Source organism: Dermacentor albipictus, chromosome 10, assembly GCF_038994185.2.
Source record: "Dermacentor albipictus isolate Rhodes 1998 colony chromosome 10, USDA_Dalb.pri_finalv2, whole genome shotgun sequence".
NCBI lineage: Eukaryota > Metazoa > Arthropoda > Arachnida > Ixodida > Ixodidae > Dermacentor > Dermacentor albipictus.
The window spans coordinates 29,417,315-29,439,665 of NC_091830.1; the positions used below are offsets into that span (position 1 = coordinate 29,417,315).

At 46.7% G+C, this 22,351-nt stretch overlaps 2 protein-coding genes across 5 annotated transcripts in view; one reads left to right on the forward strand and one right to left on the reverse strand.

The window, feature by feature from the left end:
- The window catches only part of LOC139050778 (neprilysin-1-like), a 71,494-nt gene that overhangs the window by 2,731 nt on the left and 46,412 nt on the right, over positions 1–22,351 (forward strand). The window lies entirely within an intron of this gene.
- Positions 4,713–21,892, reverse strand: LOC139050780 (large ribosomal subunit protein uL1-like). Of its 3 annotated transcripts, none has more exons than XM_070527530.1 (7): positions 21,853–21,880; positions 20,066–20,080; positions 18,841–18,933; positions 14,207–14,341; positions 10,140–10,288; positions 6,199–6,371; positions 4,713–4,970 (listed from the first exon to the last, which is right to left on the reverse strand). In XM_070527530.1, exons 1-7 carry the CDS (start codon positions 21,855–21,857, stop codon positions 4,800–4,802), a joined length of 741 nt encoding a protein of 246 aa, XP_070383631.1. In that variant the 5' UTR covers positions 21,858–21,880; the 3' UTR covers positions 4,713–4,799. The 3 variants fall into 3 exon arrangements, with proteins under 3 accessions (XP_070383631.1, XP_070383629.1, XP_070383630.1); XM_070527528.1 differs by having other exon boundaries at positions 14,180–14,341; XM_070527529.1 differs by lacking the exon at positions 20,066–20,080 and having other exon boundaries at positions 14,180–14,341; positions 21,853–21,892.

Consider the following 22,351-nt stretch of genomic DNA (forward strand, 5'->3'; position numbering starts at 1 on the left):
TTGTAGCGGACGTCAAATAACCTCCGAATCAAGCATAATCGTTTCGTGCTCAGCTTTGCCTCGTTGGTTTTTCCGAGAACAAAACGAAAGCGAGCGAAACATCCAAAACTTTCTACGGCGCGTTTCTAAGGCAACACCGCATTCACTAGAATCGCTTTTGTACTTCTTTCGCGCATCGAACTCGTGGCTGAGTGGTAGCGTCTCCGTCTCACACTCCGGAAACCCTGGTTCGATTCCCACCCAGCCCATCTTCGAAGTTGCTTTTTATTTATGAAGTGCCTGCAGTGATTTATCGCTCACGGTCAACGCCGCGGACGCCGACACCTACGCCGACGACACCGGCTTTTCTGCGACACGAGCTCCTTAACGCTATCGCGTTAAAATACGAAATATATACGCGCTCGCGCGCCGCTACTCAAGCGCTCCCAAGCGAATAGCCACTGATGTACGGCTTTACTAGCGGCGGCAGCTTGATACAGGGCTTCACGCTATGTGATGGTCGTGGCATCGTGAGAACACGCAACTGACGCATTGATAAGCGTAGAGGAGCCGTAGGGGGCAGGGAGAGGGATTTCAAAGCCGGGAAACAGTGACAGCGCACCTGGGACTAATTTTGTGCACTCATATCTTATCCTGTAGATAGGCGCGACCGGAACGTATGCTCCATTTGTTCCCCTTATCAACAGAAACAAGCCTTGCCCAGGCTATGTCCACGTAATGCGTTTTGGCGAATCTGTGCGCCAAACCTATGCTGTTGTTGATTGCGTAAATCATTTTTGCTTGACGTGTCGGTGCGTAGGTGATAACGGGAGATCTCAGCGGTACTGCGCCAGTGACCTGCTCTTCAAGAAGACACTCTTGACCTTCACGAATGATCAGAAGGCCGAAATGATCCTGGCTCTGGGGGCGGCGCACCTCATTACGGCTTAACTTGACGCTCCGACGAACCATTTCACAAAACGCCGCACCTTTTTTGATGCTTACTGTCCTGTTTTGGGTCCAGCTTTAGTGGCGACACATTCCGACTACAAGGGCAGTACAGATATTTTTCACCGGAGCCCATAGCACTCGTTTTCGAGCGAGCACCCAATCATACAAGTTGTTGTTGTTGTTGTTGTTGTTGTTGTTGTTGTTGTTGTTGTTGTTGTTGTTGTTGTTGTTGTTGTTGTTGTTGTAAGTGACCGTGGCACATACCCACACTGGGGGATTGGCCATGAATTATCATTTTATACCCGGTTTTCTTCTGATTATTTCCTTTTTCTCCAAACAGAAAACGTTTACCTTTAGCTCCAACGCTAAAATTGTTAACTTCCTTGTTATTATTATTCTTTTTATGCACCTAATTGAACCACCCGATTGATCATACAAGATTCCGGAGCCTATATGCTTCGACGACGACGGTGATGATGCTGATGATGATGATGCCATCTTTAAATGCACAATCCCACTGTGCGGGATAGGCCACGAACCGGGTGGTAGCATGGTAAAAAAATTACCGACGATTACGTTACTTCCTAATGCGAAATTTGAGCGCAGCAAATAAGCTGTTTCACCTTTTCGATAGATTGAGGCAAAGAAATCGAGCAACACATGTATGCGCTATCACAGAATTTTTTTTTTCACACGTATTCCTTTAACAAAGACTGCACTAACAGTTCTTGACAGTCATGAAGGAAGCTTTGTGGTCGGAGAAATAGACTGATATATGTTCGACTTGGTACACCAATGCTTGATTCTCAAAGACGCGATCTATACAAGTGCCTCGCGAGGTTGTCACAGCCGTGGGACGCCTTACGAGCGAGAGGAACGGGATGTTCTCCCGCATAAGTGTTAGGAAATTGCTGTTTGTCTTTATGTCAACATTAAAGTCCCCCACTACTAACATCGGTGTGGATCGATGGACGGTTAATGCGAGTTGCAGGAAGTGCACGACGTCTTTCGTGAGTGCGGTAGCGGACTCACGAAAGCGGTATCAGTCGGTCGCTGCTAGCGCTGGGGGGATGAAAGGGGGGCGGAGCTGGTTACGAGGCCGACGACAACGCCGACGACGACGCGAAACCCAGGAACGGACGCCAAAGAGCCATTTGTGTAGCCAGCCCTCCTCCACAGTCTCTCCTCCTCCCTTCCATCATCCTCCCTCGCCCGGAGAGCCGACAGCGCGCATGCGCGGTGGCGGAGCAGATTCGTCGGCGAGCTGGTTACGAGGCCGACGACGACGCGAAACCCAGGAACGGACGCCAAAGAGCCATTTGTGTAGCCAGCCCTCCTCCACAGTCTCTCCTCCTCCCTTCCATCATCCTCCCTCGCCCGGAGAGCCGACAGCGCGCATGCGCGGCGGCGGCGGAGCAGATTCGTCGGCGAGCTGGTTACGAGGCCGACGACGACGCGAAACCCAGGAACGGACGCCAAAGAGCTGCGCTCTAAAAAATACACGGAATAATATTAAATAATCGCAGATGTGAAAGAAACCGATGCTTCGACGGAACATCATATTAACTGCAAAGTCTTCGTTTTCCTTTTCTTGTAAAGCGAAACGTGGCGATCTAGTTTTTCGTTGACTATCATACGCTCACAAAATCATTCACCGAGACGCTTACCCCGTGCCTCCCCAATGACGACACAACAGACTCTACAGGAGGCCGAATATTTTTTCAGGCTGGGCCTTCAATCCGGCTTTTGTCAAGCTCAAACGTGCGCGTCTGACAAAACGCAAGCCGGCTTTGCCATAATCCATGCACTGCACGAGTTCTCAAGTAGTGCTTTTCGAACTTTGCAGCACTCTTGCCACTTTCGAAAGAACTTCAGCTGAACACGAACTGTATTTTTTTTTCAGCAAGAGAGAGAGAGAGCAAGGCCAGAAAAGGCAGGGAGGTCAACCAGACGAACACCTGGTTTGCTACCCTACACTGGGGGTAGAGTGGAAGGGGAATAGATAGAGGAAAAGAGAGAGAAAGGGAGCATTGAGTGAGTCTGTGAGGATGCTCTACAGCAAACTTATATCTAAGTTCAGGGCATCTAGCCAGTCTAGCCGCAGGGGCAGCATTTGAGTGATGCCGGAATGCACAAAACACGATCGTACTACCGCGCTTTGGGCACAAATATAATCTAGGGCTTTCCACTACGGCGTTCCTCTTAGTCCACATTGCAACATCGGCACGTTAAAGGGCCCCTGAAACGGTTCGGACAAATTTTGTAGACGCGTAGGGTACAGCTTAAGTAGAACATTCGCACCATAATTTAAGTGAGGCGTTACGTATTAATGGAGCTACAAGCGATTAGAAGTTACCCTCCTCCCCAGCCATGCTTTTCCTCCTCAACTCATTCGCCGAGCGAGCGGGGCTAAGCTCCGCCTTCACTGGTCCTGCGTCACGATGCGACGTCACATCGTCCACTTCCGGTGGTTTTGGAACCCGCCCCCGCCCGCGCGAAACCTCTCCGCTAGCCGCTTGGCTGTCGACCCCAAGCGTGAGCTATCGAAACAGCGTGCGTTGCGAGCATTCTGTCGTAGCGCCGAACATGTCTGGTATTCCGTTAACCACAGGCAAGCTGGTCATTTCGGCAAATGACCGGAGGCATAAACTCAAGCTGATGAAGGAACTTTGGCGTAGACGTACGTGAGCGGCCTGATTGGTCTGCACGGTCCAGACACTTGTTGGCGCAGCGCTTAACCAGCCAAACAAAGCGCTAATATTGCTCTGACCAAGTGTAAAACATTTTAAACATTTATAAAAACAACGTGTTGATGATTACACTCCAGCGAGAAATACGCACCAGCAGCAAAGAAGAATACGCTTCGTTGCTGCTACTGCGTATGGTTGAGCTCTACGCCACCAGGTGGCTGCACCGTGCAGACCATTCACATTTGCCCTTCTGCTCATCTCGGCTCGTCCCGTTACGGCACAGTCAAGCGGCCAGACCCTGTCCCCTAGCGCTTACGTTTGCCCTAATACGGGACTCGCGAAACGCTATTGCGTTAGTAATCTTCCGGTGTAAAGTGACGGCCACAAACGCGCAAATCCTGGCGCCGATCGGATAGCGGCAGTCCGATGCGCAGCAGCCAGTTCGCTCGTACGCTGCCTTGCAGGGGGACACGATGTCGCAGCTTGACATATTGCCAGTCGCTACGTTTGCAGCCCACAAGGCAATAAAGTCGAATCATAGAGCTCGCGAAAAGACTGAGACCAACTCTGACCGCGGAGCTCTCGTCAAAATGGAGTACGTTGTAACACAAGCAGACGACACTTGATGTGTGCCGGAAGTGCTTAAGTGTACTGAAAAATTGTTCTTGTGCATTCTCTTTATGCTACTTTCTTTTTATAAAAACAAATTAACTAACATTCCAACTATTACGAAGATCATTTGTTTACCATAAAGTTGGAAAAATTATCGATCACGCGCCCTGGTCAGCCAATCGGATAGCTCGCCCCGCTGACGTCATATGGGTTATTTCGGTCATATGGGTAGGGGTGGCTTAAAATTCCGCCAGGCAGTGCGCTGCGATCGGCAGCGATGTGCATTTTTAAAACCTTATAATAAATTACACGCTTTACGCAGAGCACTTAGATGTGTCAATTAATGATCAGAAGGACCTACTCTAACGACTCAGCACGTTTGTAGAAAATCGTCAAAAGCGTTTCAGGGTCCCTTTAAGCCGCACACTTTGTTTTCAACGTTAATTCATTTTTTCAGGCACTGAAAACAGCCCAGACATATCGTGCGGGTGGTCTAATACTCTTTATGTGCATGGCTGCCAGCAAGACATCGTGCTCCTGTGACTCTGACAGAAACGCCAGCATCAGTCAGTAGAGTTTGCAAGGGGGTCCCATGGAGGACTTGATGCTGAGCGCATCCACGTGCTCCCATCCTTTCTTGAGTTTCTCCAGGACTCGGCTGACGGTCGTCATAACGTTCTCGGCCAGCTCGTCAGCGCTCATTTTCACGTGACCCACGGAGATGCCGAACGCCTGCTCCTGTGCGTGACGCCACACATAAAAAACGATGCAGTTAATAGTAGTAGTAGTAGACCTTATTTGTTGTTTTGTAATGAAGTCCCAAAAGGTGGAGCCCTCTGTCCAGAGCCCAATTTGCTGCTGCTATCCGACTGGCCCTGTCAATCAGGCATCACTGCTCGTCCAAGGCTGTTCTGAAAAGAGCGGTTTCCCGCTGGGATGGGGAATAACTGTGCCGATAGAATACGTGCATGGCACACGTGCCGAAATTCGAGGCCAGTTTTATCTGGCACATGCCCTTTGCAAAACTCATTTAATTTCAGTAAATTCCGGAGCCAAGTGACTGTGAATTGTTTATACGCATGGCTACGAGCTGTCTAGATCCATTTTCCTGTTTTTTTTTTCTGGTACGCAATTCTGATTCACCCCAACTTATGTATAGCTTGCCCTGCAGGCATTTTTCTTCCTAGAACCTTAGTAATACAGTATGCATGAATCCGGCTTTATTATTTTCATATAGGTAACTAAATGAATGCTCATCGCAAACAGCACGAAAGCTCACTTCTAAATACACTGTTATCGAGATGCCAGACAAGCGGCAAAGAATGCAACGTCACGACAACTGAAAACATAAACATGCCGTCATCTGACAACATGTTCCGACGCTGTATTTTGGGCAAAAGAGAAACGTCAGTGACAACACGTGGAAAAAGTATTAAAGGAGAAAGACTCAGTCTCGTGCCATTCTATCCCGAATCTCACCTTCACGCTTTCTCTCTGTTATTGCTTTCTTTCACAGCGAAGCATTCTTTGCGAACAATCCCAGGCTCTCCTGGCCATGGCTGCTGCGTGCTGCTGCAGTCTTTACGAATAGTGCATACTTTAAGAAATAGAATTACGTGTGCAATGATAGGATCGAGCTTCAGTGCCCTAGCGCAGGGGTCCGACGCTCTAACCATTAGGCCCCAGTCGCACGTGTACTTCTATCGTGCAACATGCTGCTTGAGATGATCGGCGCATGTGTCACACTGCGGCGCATGGTTGCGGAAGGGCCCATGATCGCATGTCAGTTTGCTCATACGCCAAAGACGCTGGGATGAAATGGGCAAATTTATAGCTTTGTATTAACAGCTTCACGAAGGCTTAGTTTCATGCAGATTCCAAGACGTGTGCATGCTCTGCATAATTTCTTTTTGTGTGTGAGGGAGAGAGAGAGAAAGTTTGTGTGTCGGGGGAGAGGTGAACTTACCCTTCTCATCCACAGCCTGGTGCTGGTCCTGAGCTCCTTTACCTTCATGTCCAACGGCACGTGCTGTGGAACCGGCGTGATGCACTTCCTCTGCTTTGCGAAATTTTGTGCCAAGAGCTTGTTGAGTAGATTCATTAGCGTCACGTCGGCCAGGAAGGCATCGTACCTCGCCGCTGCAGCAGCGACGAAGACACTTGAATAACGACCCACCGACTGCGTCAGGTTTGACGTAACAAGAAAGCTACAGCAGCTGTCACTGTAAATTAATTATGCTGAAGCCCGCTAGGTGCAGGAAGGTTCGTGAAAACTAAACTTGCTATCCCACCCGACTGCAGCGGCAACTTCGATTACAGCTCACCCGTCTGCAGCTTCGTGCTGTTCTCTGCACTCGTGTGGACAACTTCTTTGAGTATTCATTGCACGATAGTAAGATAGACAAAGTGATGAAGTACGATTTCTTAAAATGGCTAACCTGGCATTGATATATGGCGCTAAATTTTGCGCAAAATGGAGAAGCACTGAAAACGACAAAGAAAGTAAAAAGACACATCCGCTAAAGGCGCACTCATAGACCATATAATATCACAGGAACCAAAGTATCATTTTACAGCGAAGCTGTTTATGGCTTGGGTTCCATGCATTTCTTGCGTCCATCAACAAACCTGTGAGCAATAACTATCGTCATCAGCAATGGCTCATGCCACTGCTCACGCGTTCGTCGTCATCGTCTTGCACAGCTGGCTCCGTTGCCGCTCATCATGCCAGCATACCCATATTGCCCCTCTCTCTGCGAAGGCATTGACGGCACTGGCCCACTGCCAGTCGGTGCGGTGTCACATTATTTGCCTCAGTATATAGCGAAATGAATGCGCGAATGTATATGACGAATGTATAACATGAATGAAAGCGAATGTATAAAAATGCATGTTTGTACGTGCCTTTCATCGCGATGACCAACAATCAAGACGACAAATGTGTTCGTACCTTTGCTCAAAATTCTGTGTCACCTCTTTGTCGTGTGCTATACAGCTTCGCTGGTCATCCGCCTTCACAGAGTAGAATGGCTCATGATTTTTTCATAAGCTGAGTTTGATATCCTCATGACTGATTTAAGTGGGTGAAACTGAACGCAAAGCCAATAGTAGTTTTTGATAGGCAGTAACGAACTTTCACTTGCGGTTTCGTAAACAAGCAAAGGGCTAGTTAATTAGAGTACTAATTATTTTACTCAAAAGGAATTGATTACCTTATTTGCACAGATGTACCCTCCATCCCACAAAGCAAAGGTGAGCGAGTTCCTGTAATTTTCTTGGTGTGTTATGGCATTGGAGGTTTCAGGGCATGAGTGTGCATGCCTTACACAATACACTAGATAAATGTTGTCGACAGTGCTCGACACTCACATAACTCTTTTAAGCTGGCACTTTGCTTTGAGGGAGATCATAGTGTAATATTTTAAGTTAATTTCCGCAGCAATGTTTGTTCATTTGTTGCTTCGTTTGTTCTTCTCGTAAAGGTGATTGAAAAGTGATTGAAACGTGATGGAAACGTGATTGAAACGTGATTGAAACGTTATTGAAACAGTGACTGAAACGCGGTAATCCGGCCGCGTGGCAGCGTGTGCTTTTTTCTGACCCGACGAGCGCTCGGTATTCGCTGGGCTTCCAAATGCAATCATAAGGCTTCTCAAAAAATCTCTTGCTTACATCGTGTGCGAAAATACATCAGCTGGGTATCCGCAGTGGCCACAAGGGGCACAAGAAGCGCCGGCAGCCACAAGCCCCGAGTATGGCGTTTGAATTGCTGAGCACACATTACATAACTGTAAGCCGTGTATTGCGCCATCGCTGATTCCCTGATAGCACCTTTGCACCTTCAGAACATACATCATCCCCTTGGTTGTGACTCATGTTATCGCAAGTTAAGGTCAGTGGCACTACCCGCAACAAGCGCGAAAACGATAAAAAAACGAGATTTCAGTTCTTTCCTTCGATCGTTCGAATGTTTTCTGAAGCCAGACCATCAAACCGCATCGAACTCTACGGCACAACCATTCAAAGAAACCTGCGATATACTTTTGATCGGATTCCCATCACTCAATCATCGCGCAAGTTCATGTGTTCCCACTGCATAACTTGCTCGTACAGTTTTTGGTCAAGAGCTTCCCTTAGCGATAGTTAAGGTAAGTCACCGGACCGAGCCGCATAGGTTCAGTGGCATGCTTGGCGTTTCGAAACTTACAACAGCGAGAAACACCAGTCCTCTTGAAGGGTGCCGCTCCCCAGCGGCGGAAGTTCAACAAACGGACCCCACTAAGCCATTCCCTCCAAATGACCGCTCGCACACTACGCATTTTTTTAAACTAACAGTACTGTACAAGTCTGGGAGATTGCCCAAGCTGGTAATTTATGCTAAGGAAGTGCTAGCGTTTCCTTCTTTTCCGCATTGTCCCCTGCGTTGCACACATATGTCCCAACAGAGGCAACAGCGTGTATCCTGTACAACGGTGTTTCACCAGCCTTCAGTGCTCACTGCCTCCTTGACCGGCTCACAGATTCTTCGGGGACCTTCTTGGGCGGAGTTTGTTTTCATGGAACAATTGCGTTCTGCGTACAAGTGATACTGCCGGCGCAATAAAAGTCAAGAGAATATTACATTACAATAACGCATTAGAAGCTTTAGATGTCAATCCCGCCACAAGATCAGTAGGAAGGGTTGCTTTACTATATATCGTGTTCCGTTCAACTCTAGTTCCATTCTTTTTTCGCCTTTGACCCTAATTAATCTAAAACAACACAGCCTCATAGTCATAGGTTGTCACAAATGCTTCACGAGCAGTTTGGCTCGAAGTTCAGCCGAAAGGTGTTCATTATTGCCGCGTCTCCTAGAGTCGCTCACTGCTAGCACTTCGAACTACCCCTGGGATCCCTGGTGTTACTCCGCGGAGCACCATTTCCAAAAAAAAAAAAACAGTGCTAACCTTGACATCCCAACACGTTCATTCAAAAGCTGTTAGAAGCAATCATCTCAACAGCAAAGCTTGAGGCATATTTTCCTTGCGTTATAGAGAACGTAAGCTTAAAGTACGCGAATTAATCATAAATAAATTTATCGTTCGATTATTATATTTATGTTGCCGAATTTGGTAATTCGACCTGCGTACGATAGTTGCAGACTAACCGGAGCACGCGCAGAGACTTTTCAATATAGCATATCTTAACCGCCTGCACGCATCCGCTCCATTGACGGTAACTGCTCTTACTGCCTCGAACTATAAAACGATTTCTGGGTATATTATACAGGAAAATGTGAGTTTGGTGCACGCCCTGGTTTCGAACTAGTGTGCACTATGGTATCTAACAACTAGTGAACAATGACAGAGAGGAATCCGCGAAGGCAGAAGATACCCATAAAAAGAATCAAGGACTCAACTCTAGCTGACATCAACGTGATACGATGTTACGTAGACGCCACTGTGTAGGTGTTTGTTATTCTGGTACCCACTGACCCATGTTGCCATCAAAGAGGTTCATTGAAGATCGACACACACTCATTAGCCCCTGGGACATGTGCCACTGGCTATATGCCACTGGGTATGTCCTACTGCATATGTGCGCCAGCGGCTACCGGGTATGCGCAACTGGGTCACTGGGTATTTGCTATTGGGTATGGGCCGCTTTTCAATGAGCCTCTTTGACGCTAAGTTGGATACGTGCCGCTGGGTATGTACCAGTGGGATCATTGGGTATGCACCTCGAAGCACTTTCCAACGTCCCATCCCAGTTGCACTTCCCCAGAGGCCCCGCTTTAGACTGGACTTTCTTCGGAACAAGCCCATAAAAACGAGCAGATACACGCTGAAACAAATCGGATTGACAAGGAAGAATGATTCGCCTTAAATAAGTCGCCCTACGAAATTGTTGGCAGCAAATAACACGTACCGAGCTTTTTAATCGCCGTCGGTCGCCCGTTCAGCAGCATAACTTCCCCAACACTCATGAAATCCAGGTTGCAGGCCCTGGCTTCTTTTCTATCTATTTTGTAGCCGATCAAGCAGCCCCGGAAGTTCGGCTTTACAACGTGCGGCAGCCTGTCCAGGCAGACAAGAAAAAAATGCCGTTAACTGACTTTGGTTAGATCGTAGCCTCCGAGACTGGTAGGCAAAACACGTGTGTGAACTCAGCGGATATACTAGCACACGTACAGCTTTCCTTCAGCTGGTCCCCAATCGCAGCAGTAAGACCCAATGAAAAGAGTGACTTCTAAATTACTTCTGAAGCGCAGTCTCAATGTACTAATAGCAAATCCTTCAGAGCTAAAGCTTGTGCTGCCAGTAACATACAGGCCAACTCTTTGGTGTGTTCGTCAGATGACGTCGGTCGCATTGTTTATGCGATAACAAAAATCTTAATAACTTCGCCCTGAGTGCAGACTCTTTTCTGGACCCGTACGCATGCGCTGTATTACTGATTTAACTTCAGATGCAATGTACAAGCTGTGACACACTAGCAACATGCGGGGACTGACAAGCAACAGGTTTTTTCTTAAGTTGCACAGACTTTTCCAGCGACTTCGTTATCGTGTGCAGGGCCCTACTTCGGCATCTAAGAGTCACACCATGGTCTGGGTAGGTTGGCACGTGGCGGTGTCTCAAACTGCCCTTGTGACGAATGATGGCCCATTACTTGTGTAAGTTGACGCCGGAAGAAAGAAAGCAGCCAGTTTGTGTTTCTGCTCTCGACGTCGTGATACGATCTTTCCGTTGCATTCCCCACGTACGCGGCTATTCACCACGTGTGCGGAAGAAACAATAAATGGGACAAGACACGATGATAACGCTCTAGAACACTTGCATACGTAATTTATTGCAAAAGTCGTAATTAGGTCCTCAAACTTTAAACTTTTCCCGCACATTACCTATTAAGCTACGCCGTATTTTCGGCAAATATAAGCGAAGTGCATAGTCTAGTTCGCCGACTACACCGGAGAAGTCAACGAAGGATTTCGGATGACATATGAAGAAGGTAAAAAAAAATAGTGTTTAGTCAGTATTTCGAAAACATTTGGGCCAAAAGTGAGAAATTCCGTCACACGTTAGATTCGTGATTTCCCCTATTTTTACCTAAATTGCAGTTGGTATCTTGCGCAGTCACTTTAGAAGTGTGGGAAACGTTGCGAAAAACGGCATTGTGACAGTCTGAAACGCTCCAATAAGTAACTTTCTACAAATGTAATTAATCTAGACGCATTAAACAATTATTGCTAGTCAGTCGCAACATGCTTCACATATTCAACGAAATATAAACACTGTAGTTCGCGAAGTTCACCGAGAAAACCAAGTAAAAGCGATTACATGTCTCGTACACGGCATAAAAAGTGGACAAAGGCGTGTATTTAGTAATTATTTTCGAAGCGCATAACTAACCTAAAGACTTCTAGCTTACGGTTCACACAGACTTATGCAAGACAGTACTTCAAAAATTTATTGAGCATAAATAACTTACTATTGTGCAAAAAAGTACTTTTGTAGCTTACGAAATAGTCAGTTTGGAAAAGCATTCGAGTAAAGTACTACATGTTCATAAAAGTATTTTGTTACTTTGAAGATGCTTCGATGATACGCTTCATTATGAAGTTAGAAAGGAAGCACAACAAAACGGTGTACTGCCAAAAATTGTTAATGGGGAGCAAGATGCATTGCTTTTCGAAGTTTTCATCGGACAACTTGCCTCTGTTCTTAATATACGACTCCCTATTCTGAAAGGGCGCTCAACAGATGCGATCGACGGGACGGCGACGTTGTGTCGCAGGGAGAGCTCATGAAGCGCAGGGTACACTTCAATACAACTCTGACTTCCTCTGACTCATTTCCACACGGGTACGCAGAATACACGTGCGCAGCTGAAACGCTCTTGTCTCCTACAGGTGTCTCGTGCCTCCTATTCAGAAGCTTGCTTGTTTGTCGGTTTTATATTTCTCCCCGCAACCAGTCGAAGCTGTTAGTCGGAATATTTGAACCTGAGTCACCCGGCGTTTATGGACAAGTCTTATATGAGTAACAGCCTATAGAGTTATGTTGGGTGATTAAAAACAGAAGCTGCACAAATGAGATTTGCCGGTGACAGATTCATGGCCACTCGCGAGAGCTTCAGCCCACATCAACTTCATTAGGCCACAACCCACCAAACTGGGTCTATACCCTCACCAACATTTTTGCACAAATTCAAAATAAATGTCATTGTTTTCTCCCCGTCTTACTGCGACGCTCACTCGGCATCTCACATAATGAACCAAACACGGTTCCATCAGGTCCACTATTTTGACGTCGCGGACGAAACTTTCTTTCATAACTGAGAATGCTCGTGCAACACGCACTCGAGAAAACGCTCCCGCCACGCGGTCCAGATTTGGCGGGGGAAATTGCAGCAATCTGCTCAGGACTGCCTGTGAGCTATGCTCGGCAATGCTGCCGCACTGCCGTTTAACTTTGTCAGCGAAATTTCAGCCATAATCTGCTACCCTGGAGAGAACCTTCATTGCTTGTTGCCGAGCTCGGAAACCACGCTCGGTACGAAGTCTAGTGCCCACAACGATGCAGGCAATACTGCAGTCGCACTTCTTTGCACCTGCGCTATCAAGCGGACAACATAGACACGCACAAGTGTCGGGAAGCGACAATGAGGAAGGAAAACCTAGGCTTGCACTTAAAGAAGTAAAGAGTGGTAGGGGCGAATAAGAACTTTATCCTCTCGTGAAACTTTATTTTTTCATAAAACGAATCCTCGTGTGCGCACTATGGTGGACCTGATCGCTTGGTGAAACAAGCTTGTACCTAAGCAGCTTACAGCCTGCTTGTTCTGAACAAAGGTATCCTGCCCGTAGCGGCCAGGTGGTTGGCATTGTGCTCTCCTGATAAAGGGATTGACTTTTGCTTCTAAATACTTGAAATAATTAGTACAAGATACCCTGAAATGTATTGAAGCTGCAACAGAAATACCTCTCTTTCAATGTACTTCTTAGATACGAGAATACTCTGACAAGTACTTAAGATACAGTAAGTTGAGTACAGCATTTAAGCTATGTACAAGTCTGGGTACACGTCGTCCATAATGTGGCTCCTATTTCCCCAAAATATGAAATCTCTGCTGTTTTTGGTCCTCTCTGAGAAACGGAGGAGCTTTTGGAGCGTTTCACATAATCCATCTAAACGGGCCGAAAACTAGGGTTCAGCACATTTTCACTTAGCCCCTAAATGACACACACACACATACTTCAAATTCTGCCTACTTACTAAAATGAAAATTGAAATCTGCCAAAATCGAAATCTTCCTGCAGTACAACCTAACGTTCCCCACATTTTCTCAAAGTATATACATCGTGAGTGATCTCACTTTATTGTTCTGAAAACTGCGAAACCTGGCATACAACGTTTCCGACCGCTTCTGGTGTTCTGGTGTCGCATTCACAGCTTCGCTTTAAAAAATGGAGACACCTCAAGAGACATTGAACACACTGTCGTGTCGTCATTGTTTTGCCCAACTCGCTTTTGACCCCGTGCATTGGTGCAACGTTAAAGATCACTTGGGAGTCAAAATGAATCCGGAGTCCCCTAGTACATCGTGCCTGATAATCGAATCGTGGTCTTGGCACGTGAAACCCCAGGATTCATTCAACTCACTTTTGATTGGAGGATGAGGTGTGGTCGTTTGCCATAGGGTTCTCTTCAAAAAGCCGTTGGTGAATAGCATTATGCCCTCAAAACAACCAGCTTAAATGCTGTGGGTTAGATTGTTGTTACCGTTTCCATGCGCTAGCAATATCTCTCCTCTCGTCTTGGTATGTGCGTGCTTGCATTAGCGTTGTGCTTTGGCCTACAGTGCCCACCGCGATGATTGATGCGGCAGTCGGTCGCGTGAACGATATTCGAATCGAGATGCATTTGAAAATGCGTAGGTACAGCATCCAACGTAGAGTTGCTTACATGATGATGCCGTTAAGACGCTTGTACCTCTGGAAGCTGTATTCCTTGAGCCAGACCAGTAGGTCGACCGTCTCCAAAAATCTGCGGCGCTTCTTGGCCGCCGCGTCGAGGACATGGTTGACGCATTGGTACACCTCCTCCTTGCTGATCCTTTGCAGAAAACTGGGCACAGAAGGGATTGTAAATAATTTGATATGACGTGTCAAGGCGACTTCGTTGAAGGGACACTAAAGGAATGTTCGGGTGGTTCTTTCAGAATGATCTAGCCCTGCAACGAGCGTGGTGAGGAACAGCTTTAGAGCTGTATTACGAGATTAACCAAGTATGGAAGCGATGGTTCTGCTTCCTTATCACCAGTTCAGTCCGCTTGTGCTAGAACTAATGCTTCGTAGACCCTTTACGAGCACTTTACAGCACGGCCAGAGCACTCGGCAGCAATCAACTAAATATGCCTGGTATCGAAGCCGCCATGGAAGTCCGGACATTCAAAACATGGCGGGTCATCGGCGGAGGGACAGATGGATGTTATGAGCTTCCCTTTTGGAACGGGGCGATGGGTTGCGCCACCACGCTCTCATTTTATTGCCTAATGTCCTAAATATGTTAAAGAAGAAAAAAAGAAAGGGGGAAAGCCCACAATGAATTTTCATAACCAAAATTTCTGAACCCCTCTTGTGAACTTTGTTTCTGTACGCATCCGCTGTTTGTCGTTTCCCTACTATTTTTTCCACCTATCTTCAAATCGCCTCTTACTACTCTCTATTGCGGATATGCTTACTTTCCCCCCCCCTGCTCTCGCTGAACACAAGGGCTTGAAAGAGGCCTGTGATGCCTAAGATATCTTCACATTCTAATCAAACATGTTCCAACGTTTCTCTAGCTTTGCCGTGGCAAGCACATGCTTCTTCCTTCTTATATTTCGCTTTATAAGTTTGTGTCCTAAGGCATCCTGATCTCGCTTCGAAAAGTAATCAGCTTCCCTCTAAGTTTTCATAAATTATTTCTTTCCTGATTTCGTTTTTTCCTCCTAGATAGTTGCTCATGGCAGGTTTCTTTTCCGTTGCCGCCACCCATGAGATTATCTCAGCCTCTCATATTTTTCGCTTGACGTTCTTTGTTGCTGTGTTGCTCCCCATACAGGCCGCATACTTGCTGGTAAGCTTCCTAGTTGCTTTCCTCCATTGTGAATCAGCGTTTTTCCTGTACAAATACTTGAACACTCTCCCAGCCCATTTACTTTCTTCCATATTCCTCAGTCGTTTCCCATAATCAATTTTACTGTGAGCTTCCTTCACTTCAAAACTTGTCCAGCCCATATCGCCCTGCACAGCTTCACTTGTAGTCTTCCTGTGAGCGCCCAATGCGAGGCGTCCCACTGATCTTTAGTTGCCGTTCATGGGGCTTAGCCAACACCACCTAGATAGCACAAGGCCTTTTCACTCCGATGCATGACGTCATGTTACCTGGCCCGACTGCCATAGAATCGATTGGGGATGCTCCCGAGTAGGCAACAGTGATTTTGACGTCACCGCTTTCATCACGCCAGCCTTGTCAATATAAATTTCGGGCCAGGTAGCGTGACGTCATGGATCGGAGTAAACAGGCCTTGTGCTATCTAGGTGGTGTTGGCTTAGCGCCATCTGTGTGGGAAGGAAACGCTTCCGGCGGAAGAAAGAATAATGTGACGCCGTATCCGTTAAAAACAAAAGTGACGTAATTTTGTTCGCAAACGCGCGAAATTTGTCTTGGTGGCCTGCCATGAACTGCATATTCAAATGCCTCGTCATTCGAGTTGATGGAAGTTTAGAGCTTTCAGCGTGGAAAGCGATACAGCAAAGGGTCAGCCGTACGGGCGTCGAAATCGTGTCCCTGCACAGAGCATGCTTTCTTTGGAGGCCGACGAAAGCTTTAGGCGACGAGCACTGGTCCCGTCTCAGGACGCCAAGCCCGTCGGCCAGCCCACTCGCACGAAAACAGCTCAAGTAACCAAGCACCTCGCAGTCGTAGCTCACTACTTTTGACTGAACAGGTTAAGAAACGATGAAACTACCCGCGCCATCAAATTCAGACAAACGTCGACGAGCAAAACAACGCAACGTCTGAGGGGGGCGTATTGTAGCTGGTGAACTTCACCAGCGCGCCTTTCTGCGCACTTCAATAGATGCATTCGATTACAAGTGATAGCGGCGTCAACGTCCACTTATGGTGGGCGCGGAAAAAGGGTATTTATTGATAATGATAAAGTAAAATAGAGCTGCATTTTCTTTTCTCGTCCCGCGCAGTTAAATTTGAATGGGAATTTTATTTTCCTTGAACTAAATAAATTGTCTCGTTTTAATGAAAAAACGCCTTTTTCTTCCCCATTGTTTGTTCCCTCCTCACATAGTCGCACTTCAATCACTGCTCCCATAACCACCCTTGCTGATTGCAGGGTAGCCAACCGGAACAACCTCTGGTTAACTTCCCTGCCTGTCTCTGCATCAAGTTCTTCTTGGTGACAATTTGTTCTGAAGCGCTTTGTGCCCGACGTTTCGCGACCTATTTGGATCGACCTTGGCAACCACTCGAATGTGCCACAAATAGTGCATTCCGATAACGGATGAATCCGCGGAGGGCTGTCGGCCCGTGCAAGGCCACCTAGAGCTAAAGGAGGCCTCTGCATGTCCTCGTCTCCGCAGCAGCTACAGACTGCTCCTAGCTTTCACTCTGTTTCGGTTTTTTGATAAGACAGGCGCATATGTGGCTGGTTGATGCACAAGCGCTATTATTATTGCCCGCACACCACAACCGGCGTGTCTCCGAGGGCTAGAATGAGTCGTCGCAATTGGGCGGCCAATGTGCGTGTGTTTTACACCTTGATACAGCATAAAGAAGTGACCTGCGCGCGAGAGAGCGTGTTCTAGGTCGCGCCGATGCTGCCTAATGCAGCACGAGTGCGGGCTGTTGGTTCAGCCGGCTCGACCTGATTCACCTTGGCCGCAGAAGCGGCACAATGGATCCTCGCTGACCGCAATGCATCTTTGCTAGCCGCAGGCGGCCATCTGCACGAAGCAAACGCCAGCACCGTTATCTCTGGTTCACTTCGCTGCTTGGTCGCACCACGTGATCGGGCTTTACGTGATGAAACATCACGGAGTCGCGCAGCGTACATCTCGTTTGTGAATTTTAAATAAGTTGCCGTTGTCATGGCTTTTAATCGTGTGGAAAGTCATTGTTCTTGATTTACCTACGAATGCCGCAAATAGAGCGAAAAGGGCCATGAAGTTTGTAAGGTTCAACTAATATTACTTTAAATGAACACTACTTCTAGAACAGATGATCGCTTCGACCCACAAATTTCAACAGCGTCCAAGTAAGGTTCAACTAATATTACTTTAAATAAACACTACTTCTAGAACAGATGATCGCTTTGACCCACAAATTTCAACAGCGTCCAAGAGCTTTGCAAGCTGTATAAGCGTGAATCATAAACAAAGTAATTTAATGGCCCCCAAATATGGCGAAAATGCGGTGATACGCGCAAGCTTCCGAGTTGCCATTGCACATGACCGCTCATTAGCATCTCCCGCGCAGCTCGTTGCAACAAAACTTAAACGGGGAATCTCTGACGGCTCGGCACAACGTCACGCGACATCATAATGACGTTGACAAAACGGTCCTTCCTCTGACGGTACTCAAGTGGTTATTCCTTTAGTTAGCGTGTAAACTAGTTCACAGATCGACTGTCCCATAATGTCAAAATGTATCCGTGAAACTGCGAGTGCATTGTAGGGGTTCCTCTTCGAGACCATCCAATTTCTTTTAACCTCTAACATCACAATATTGTTGTCGAGGACCAGAAAAAAAAAAAGTTGCCCCCGAGAAAGCCTACAGCACCATGTCACGTTTCATCCTAATGAAAGCATCGAAACGTTCTTATGAAAAGCCTCCGGTTTTCATCGCGAATTTAAAAAAAAACAAAAAGCGTGACTTGTAAACAGCAAATTATACAGCCAACATGACGAAATTTGTAGAAAGCACCCACAGCAGTGATCCAGTACAGATGACCATATGTACTGTAGCCTCTGGAACTATAAGCACAGAAGGTTTCTAGGACACACTATAGATAAACTACCGCTTCGCGGTTCGAAATAGTCTATAGACCCATATGAACTACACATACCTTGCTTTGAACACCAGCAGCTCTTCGTGAGCCCAGGTAACTAACACAGTCGTGTTAGTGGCAAAGCCTAGTCCTAAATTGTATAGTATATGCAAATGTGTCCCAGGTCATTTTTGCCAAGGTTTCAGATTATGCTAAAACATACTAGGATGAAACGTTGTCACTCCAGGATTATGAACGTTGCTTTGATTGACATTATGCCTGTATAAAGAAAGTTTCTCGACTACGTTGGTTGCGGATTAGGTGATGCCATCAATGTAAAATGATTGCGGAGTGTAATCTGTGAACGCCAGTTGACGTTAGCGCTGTTTCGTGTATTTATTCTCATATGCTTTTTTTTTCTTTCACGTTTTATTTGCTTTAATTTTCTTTCTTTATTGCAATAAAGCTTTTCTTAGCCTTCGAACACGTTTAAAATACGAGAGGCACCTGTCCCTATCCAGCAAGAAAGTTTAAAGCGCTGCCCCTTTTGCGTCTTTGTGCTACTATTTCGACTCACATCGAATACGATGGCGTAGGTGGCTCTCGTTCTGGTTCAGGCGATGTCTCACGGGGTTCTGGCTCTTCGTCACTCTCCTCAGCCACGTAGGCACTGCATCGTGAGGGAAGCAGTGGAGTACAACGGAAAAGCAACGGCAGTTCAGGCACATGAATAAGCGTTAGCAGCTGGGGCGTCAAACCGTAACTTAACCGGTGCATTCCGATTCATTTCATTCAAGGGCGAAAGCATAACAAAGAAGTAATAAGGCAGATCCGACGCGCATGTTCAATACTTATGTGAAGCGAAGCTTTGGCGGAGAGGCCAAACACTGTAAAACAAAATTTGATGCATAGAATATTCTTGAGCGTAAACAGCACAAAGAACAGAACCAGCTTTCCTGGATATCAAAGTCTAGTTCATGTGAGCGCCGCTACGTGGCGTATTGACCTTAATGTTTTCGCACTTCCTGTGGGGACGCAGGGATGACACCAAGGAAAAAAATATTATAACTAAAAGCTATCCTTGCAAACTTCGCCAAATAACTTGTCCTGCTGGCGATATTATTGTTTTTGATAGATAGTAGCCGCTCGTCGGCTGGAAATGGCTTATCAGCCTTACAGAGTTTAATCGAGACAGGGAAAACACAGCGATTATTGATTCCGTGCTGTTCAGAGGCTTCTCGAAGGGCAGCCACATTTTTAAGGCGCTAAGGAGTGTTAAACGGGAAAAAGTCCATGTTTGGGAAGTGTGGGAAGCCGGTCAGTGGGAGAAGTGCGTGCGTGCGTGCGTGCGTGCGTGCGTGCGTGCGTGCGTGCGTGCGTGCGTGCGTGCGTGCGTGCGTGCGTGCGTGTGTGTGTGTGTGTGTGCGTGTGTGTGTGTGTGTGTGTGTGCGTGTGTGCGTGCGTGTGTGCACTGCCAATGGTCTGCTGCGTCAGTTGCACTTCGATCCTCGAGAAGGCAGGACATGTCGAGTGAGCTCCCGGACAATGCTTTTCCAGTGTTGTGAACGCGGTTTCAGTCATAGATCCGGGACCACGAAGAGATGCGACGAAATGGTAACGCATTTCTCTCGCATTTACCGCTAAATATAGCTACTGACGTTTTTTGTTTTAATGTACGAAATCAACGCTCTGGGATAATCGTCCGAAGCGCTACGCAGCAGCTTGTGTTCAATCAGAACGTATTCTGTATTTGTTGGTAAGATTTAGCATTCAAAAGTCGTGCAGCGGTAGGAAAGACTTACGGGCTACCGCAGCAGCTGCAAATTGAGCAAAAATGCGCTTAAGTATTAAGAGGGATGCATGAACAATAAGGTTTGACACGTTCGAGCATAAAGCACAGCACAAGGACAGTGCGAGCTCTCTCTGTGCCGCTGTCCGTTAGCATGCTATGACCGAAGATGATCACAACAGCAGTTGTCTTTGTTGGCCACCGGGCCAGGTACACCTTTAGGTAGCACATGCACATTAGTTGCACTTAGTTGTCAAAATACTGTCAGGTGACTGCAAATCATGTGCTTGAAGGAAGGCCGCTATTTCAGATTATTGAGACATGTGCGATTTGTTTGTTCTCCGTATTCACTGTCATGCTGCTGTTCTGCTTTTATGTTATACCGACAAATTTGTAGACTATCAGATAGCGAAAACCAAAAAAGGCTACCCATGTACTCAAAGACATCGCGCACAGTTTCTTACACCAAATTGTATTGAAGAGTTATGCGACTGTCAAAGACATCGAAAGAAATGTTGGCAGTTCGAGGAAGGTGGGAGTCAGCACATGAGAAATATGTTAGCACCCTCATGGGCAGATGTCTGACAGTTTCCGGCCGCTGACGTCGGCCACAGAACCAAAAGGGCCTGTGTTCATCTCCTGCTGACATTCTCACCTTATTTCGCACCATCAGGTTTCAGGTGAAGTTTTCATACAGCCAATTTATTTGCCGGAAAATTTGGCCAACCTGTCAACGTTGTAGGTTATTACTGTTTACCGCAGAAAGTAACATCTGTTCCGAGATTTTCAGCGATTTCACCTTTCCCATGATGTCCGCATTTTTGTCGGCCCCTGTTCATATTTTGGGACATTTTTGAAAGATGATGTAACCACAGCGCGCCCGCTGACCACGCTGCTCAAAAAGCCGTTTTACTAATGCGTTAGCATAAGAGTGTTAGGAGTGCGTGCGTGTGTTTTGGCCAGGGTCCGGCCTTTGGAAACGCATATTTGGAAACTGGCGTCGTGCTCAGAAATCGTCCCAAGTGGATAAGGCGTGCTAACTCATCCGGCTCTAATTTCTAAACTACATTATGTGTCGTTAAGTAATTAGTTAACTCGTCGATTATGAAAGTATTGTACTTCTTCGATGACGAATTTCGATATAACATGCCAATAATATCCGCCTCTGGGAGTAATTAGGCTCAAGGAGCATAATTCTGCTATCTGCCGCTAGCCATATTTAAAAGTGCTCCAGATATTAAAAAACATGCTACGCAGGTTAGGCCCAGATGCGCTCTTCTAGTCGACAACTTTACGCAGCCAAAAGGAGCACGGACAGGTTTGCACCTAAATCCGAGAGCCCAAAATAGCGTTCTGTAAAAATTTTAAATAAATGCATTGAACGAGGTTGAATACTAAATTTATATTGCCGTCGGAGGGCATGAACCATTTCCCTTGAATAACACGGCCTTACAACGTCACGCCTAGCCCTAATGTGTGCGTACAACACCGACACTGCACCTTAATCTTCTTAGCCGCTCAGGATTCAGCATCTTACGACGGAGATGCTGAATCTACTGTGTAGTCTGGAGCGACGTAATGTGATCGGCCCCCAGTGCCCCGGAAAACAAGAGTGCAGCTATCAGATAAAGCCTAATTGGGGACCACGCTTAGCCTAAGTGAATAATCCTAAGCCGTACCTCGATAAAACCAGAGATAAAAGGTTGCCTCAGGTGTCAGCATGTCATACAGGACCTTACGGAAAGGCAGAATGCTGAATGGCAGAGCCGAATAAAAACTGATAATGCAGGGTCTACGTACCTCATGCTGGAGCAAGACCACCCGAACGCGAAAAATATATTATGATGATGATGGTGATAATTTCTTTCATAAGGTGGCACAGACTTCGTACGGGATATCGACCAACACTCGGGTGGTATTTCAGTAGATAATGATGAACGAAAATGAAAAATAAACGTCATATTTTAATTAATATGACGTCTAATTCAGCCTTCCAGCCTTTCAGAAAAGCACAAAGAAGTAAAAAAACTTTCGCATAATCGAACAAGAAAAAATTGGGAGTAAAGAGAATATTAAGATGTATATTGAACTTCTTCTTGCTTACCCCCGGCGACCATGTCGCTCGTACCCACTACGGGGGATAGGCTAGGAAATGGGTGGATAAAAAATAGAAACAAAATGTAAAAGCAACAACTAATGGATGGATGGATGAAAAACTTTATTAGGGTCCTTTAGGGCGCGCACTAGCGCGCAGCGGGCCGCTCCCACGTCGGGACAGAGAGGCCGAGTCTCTCCGCCG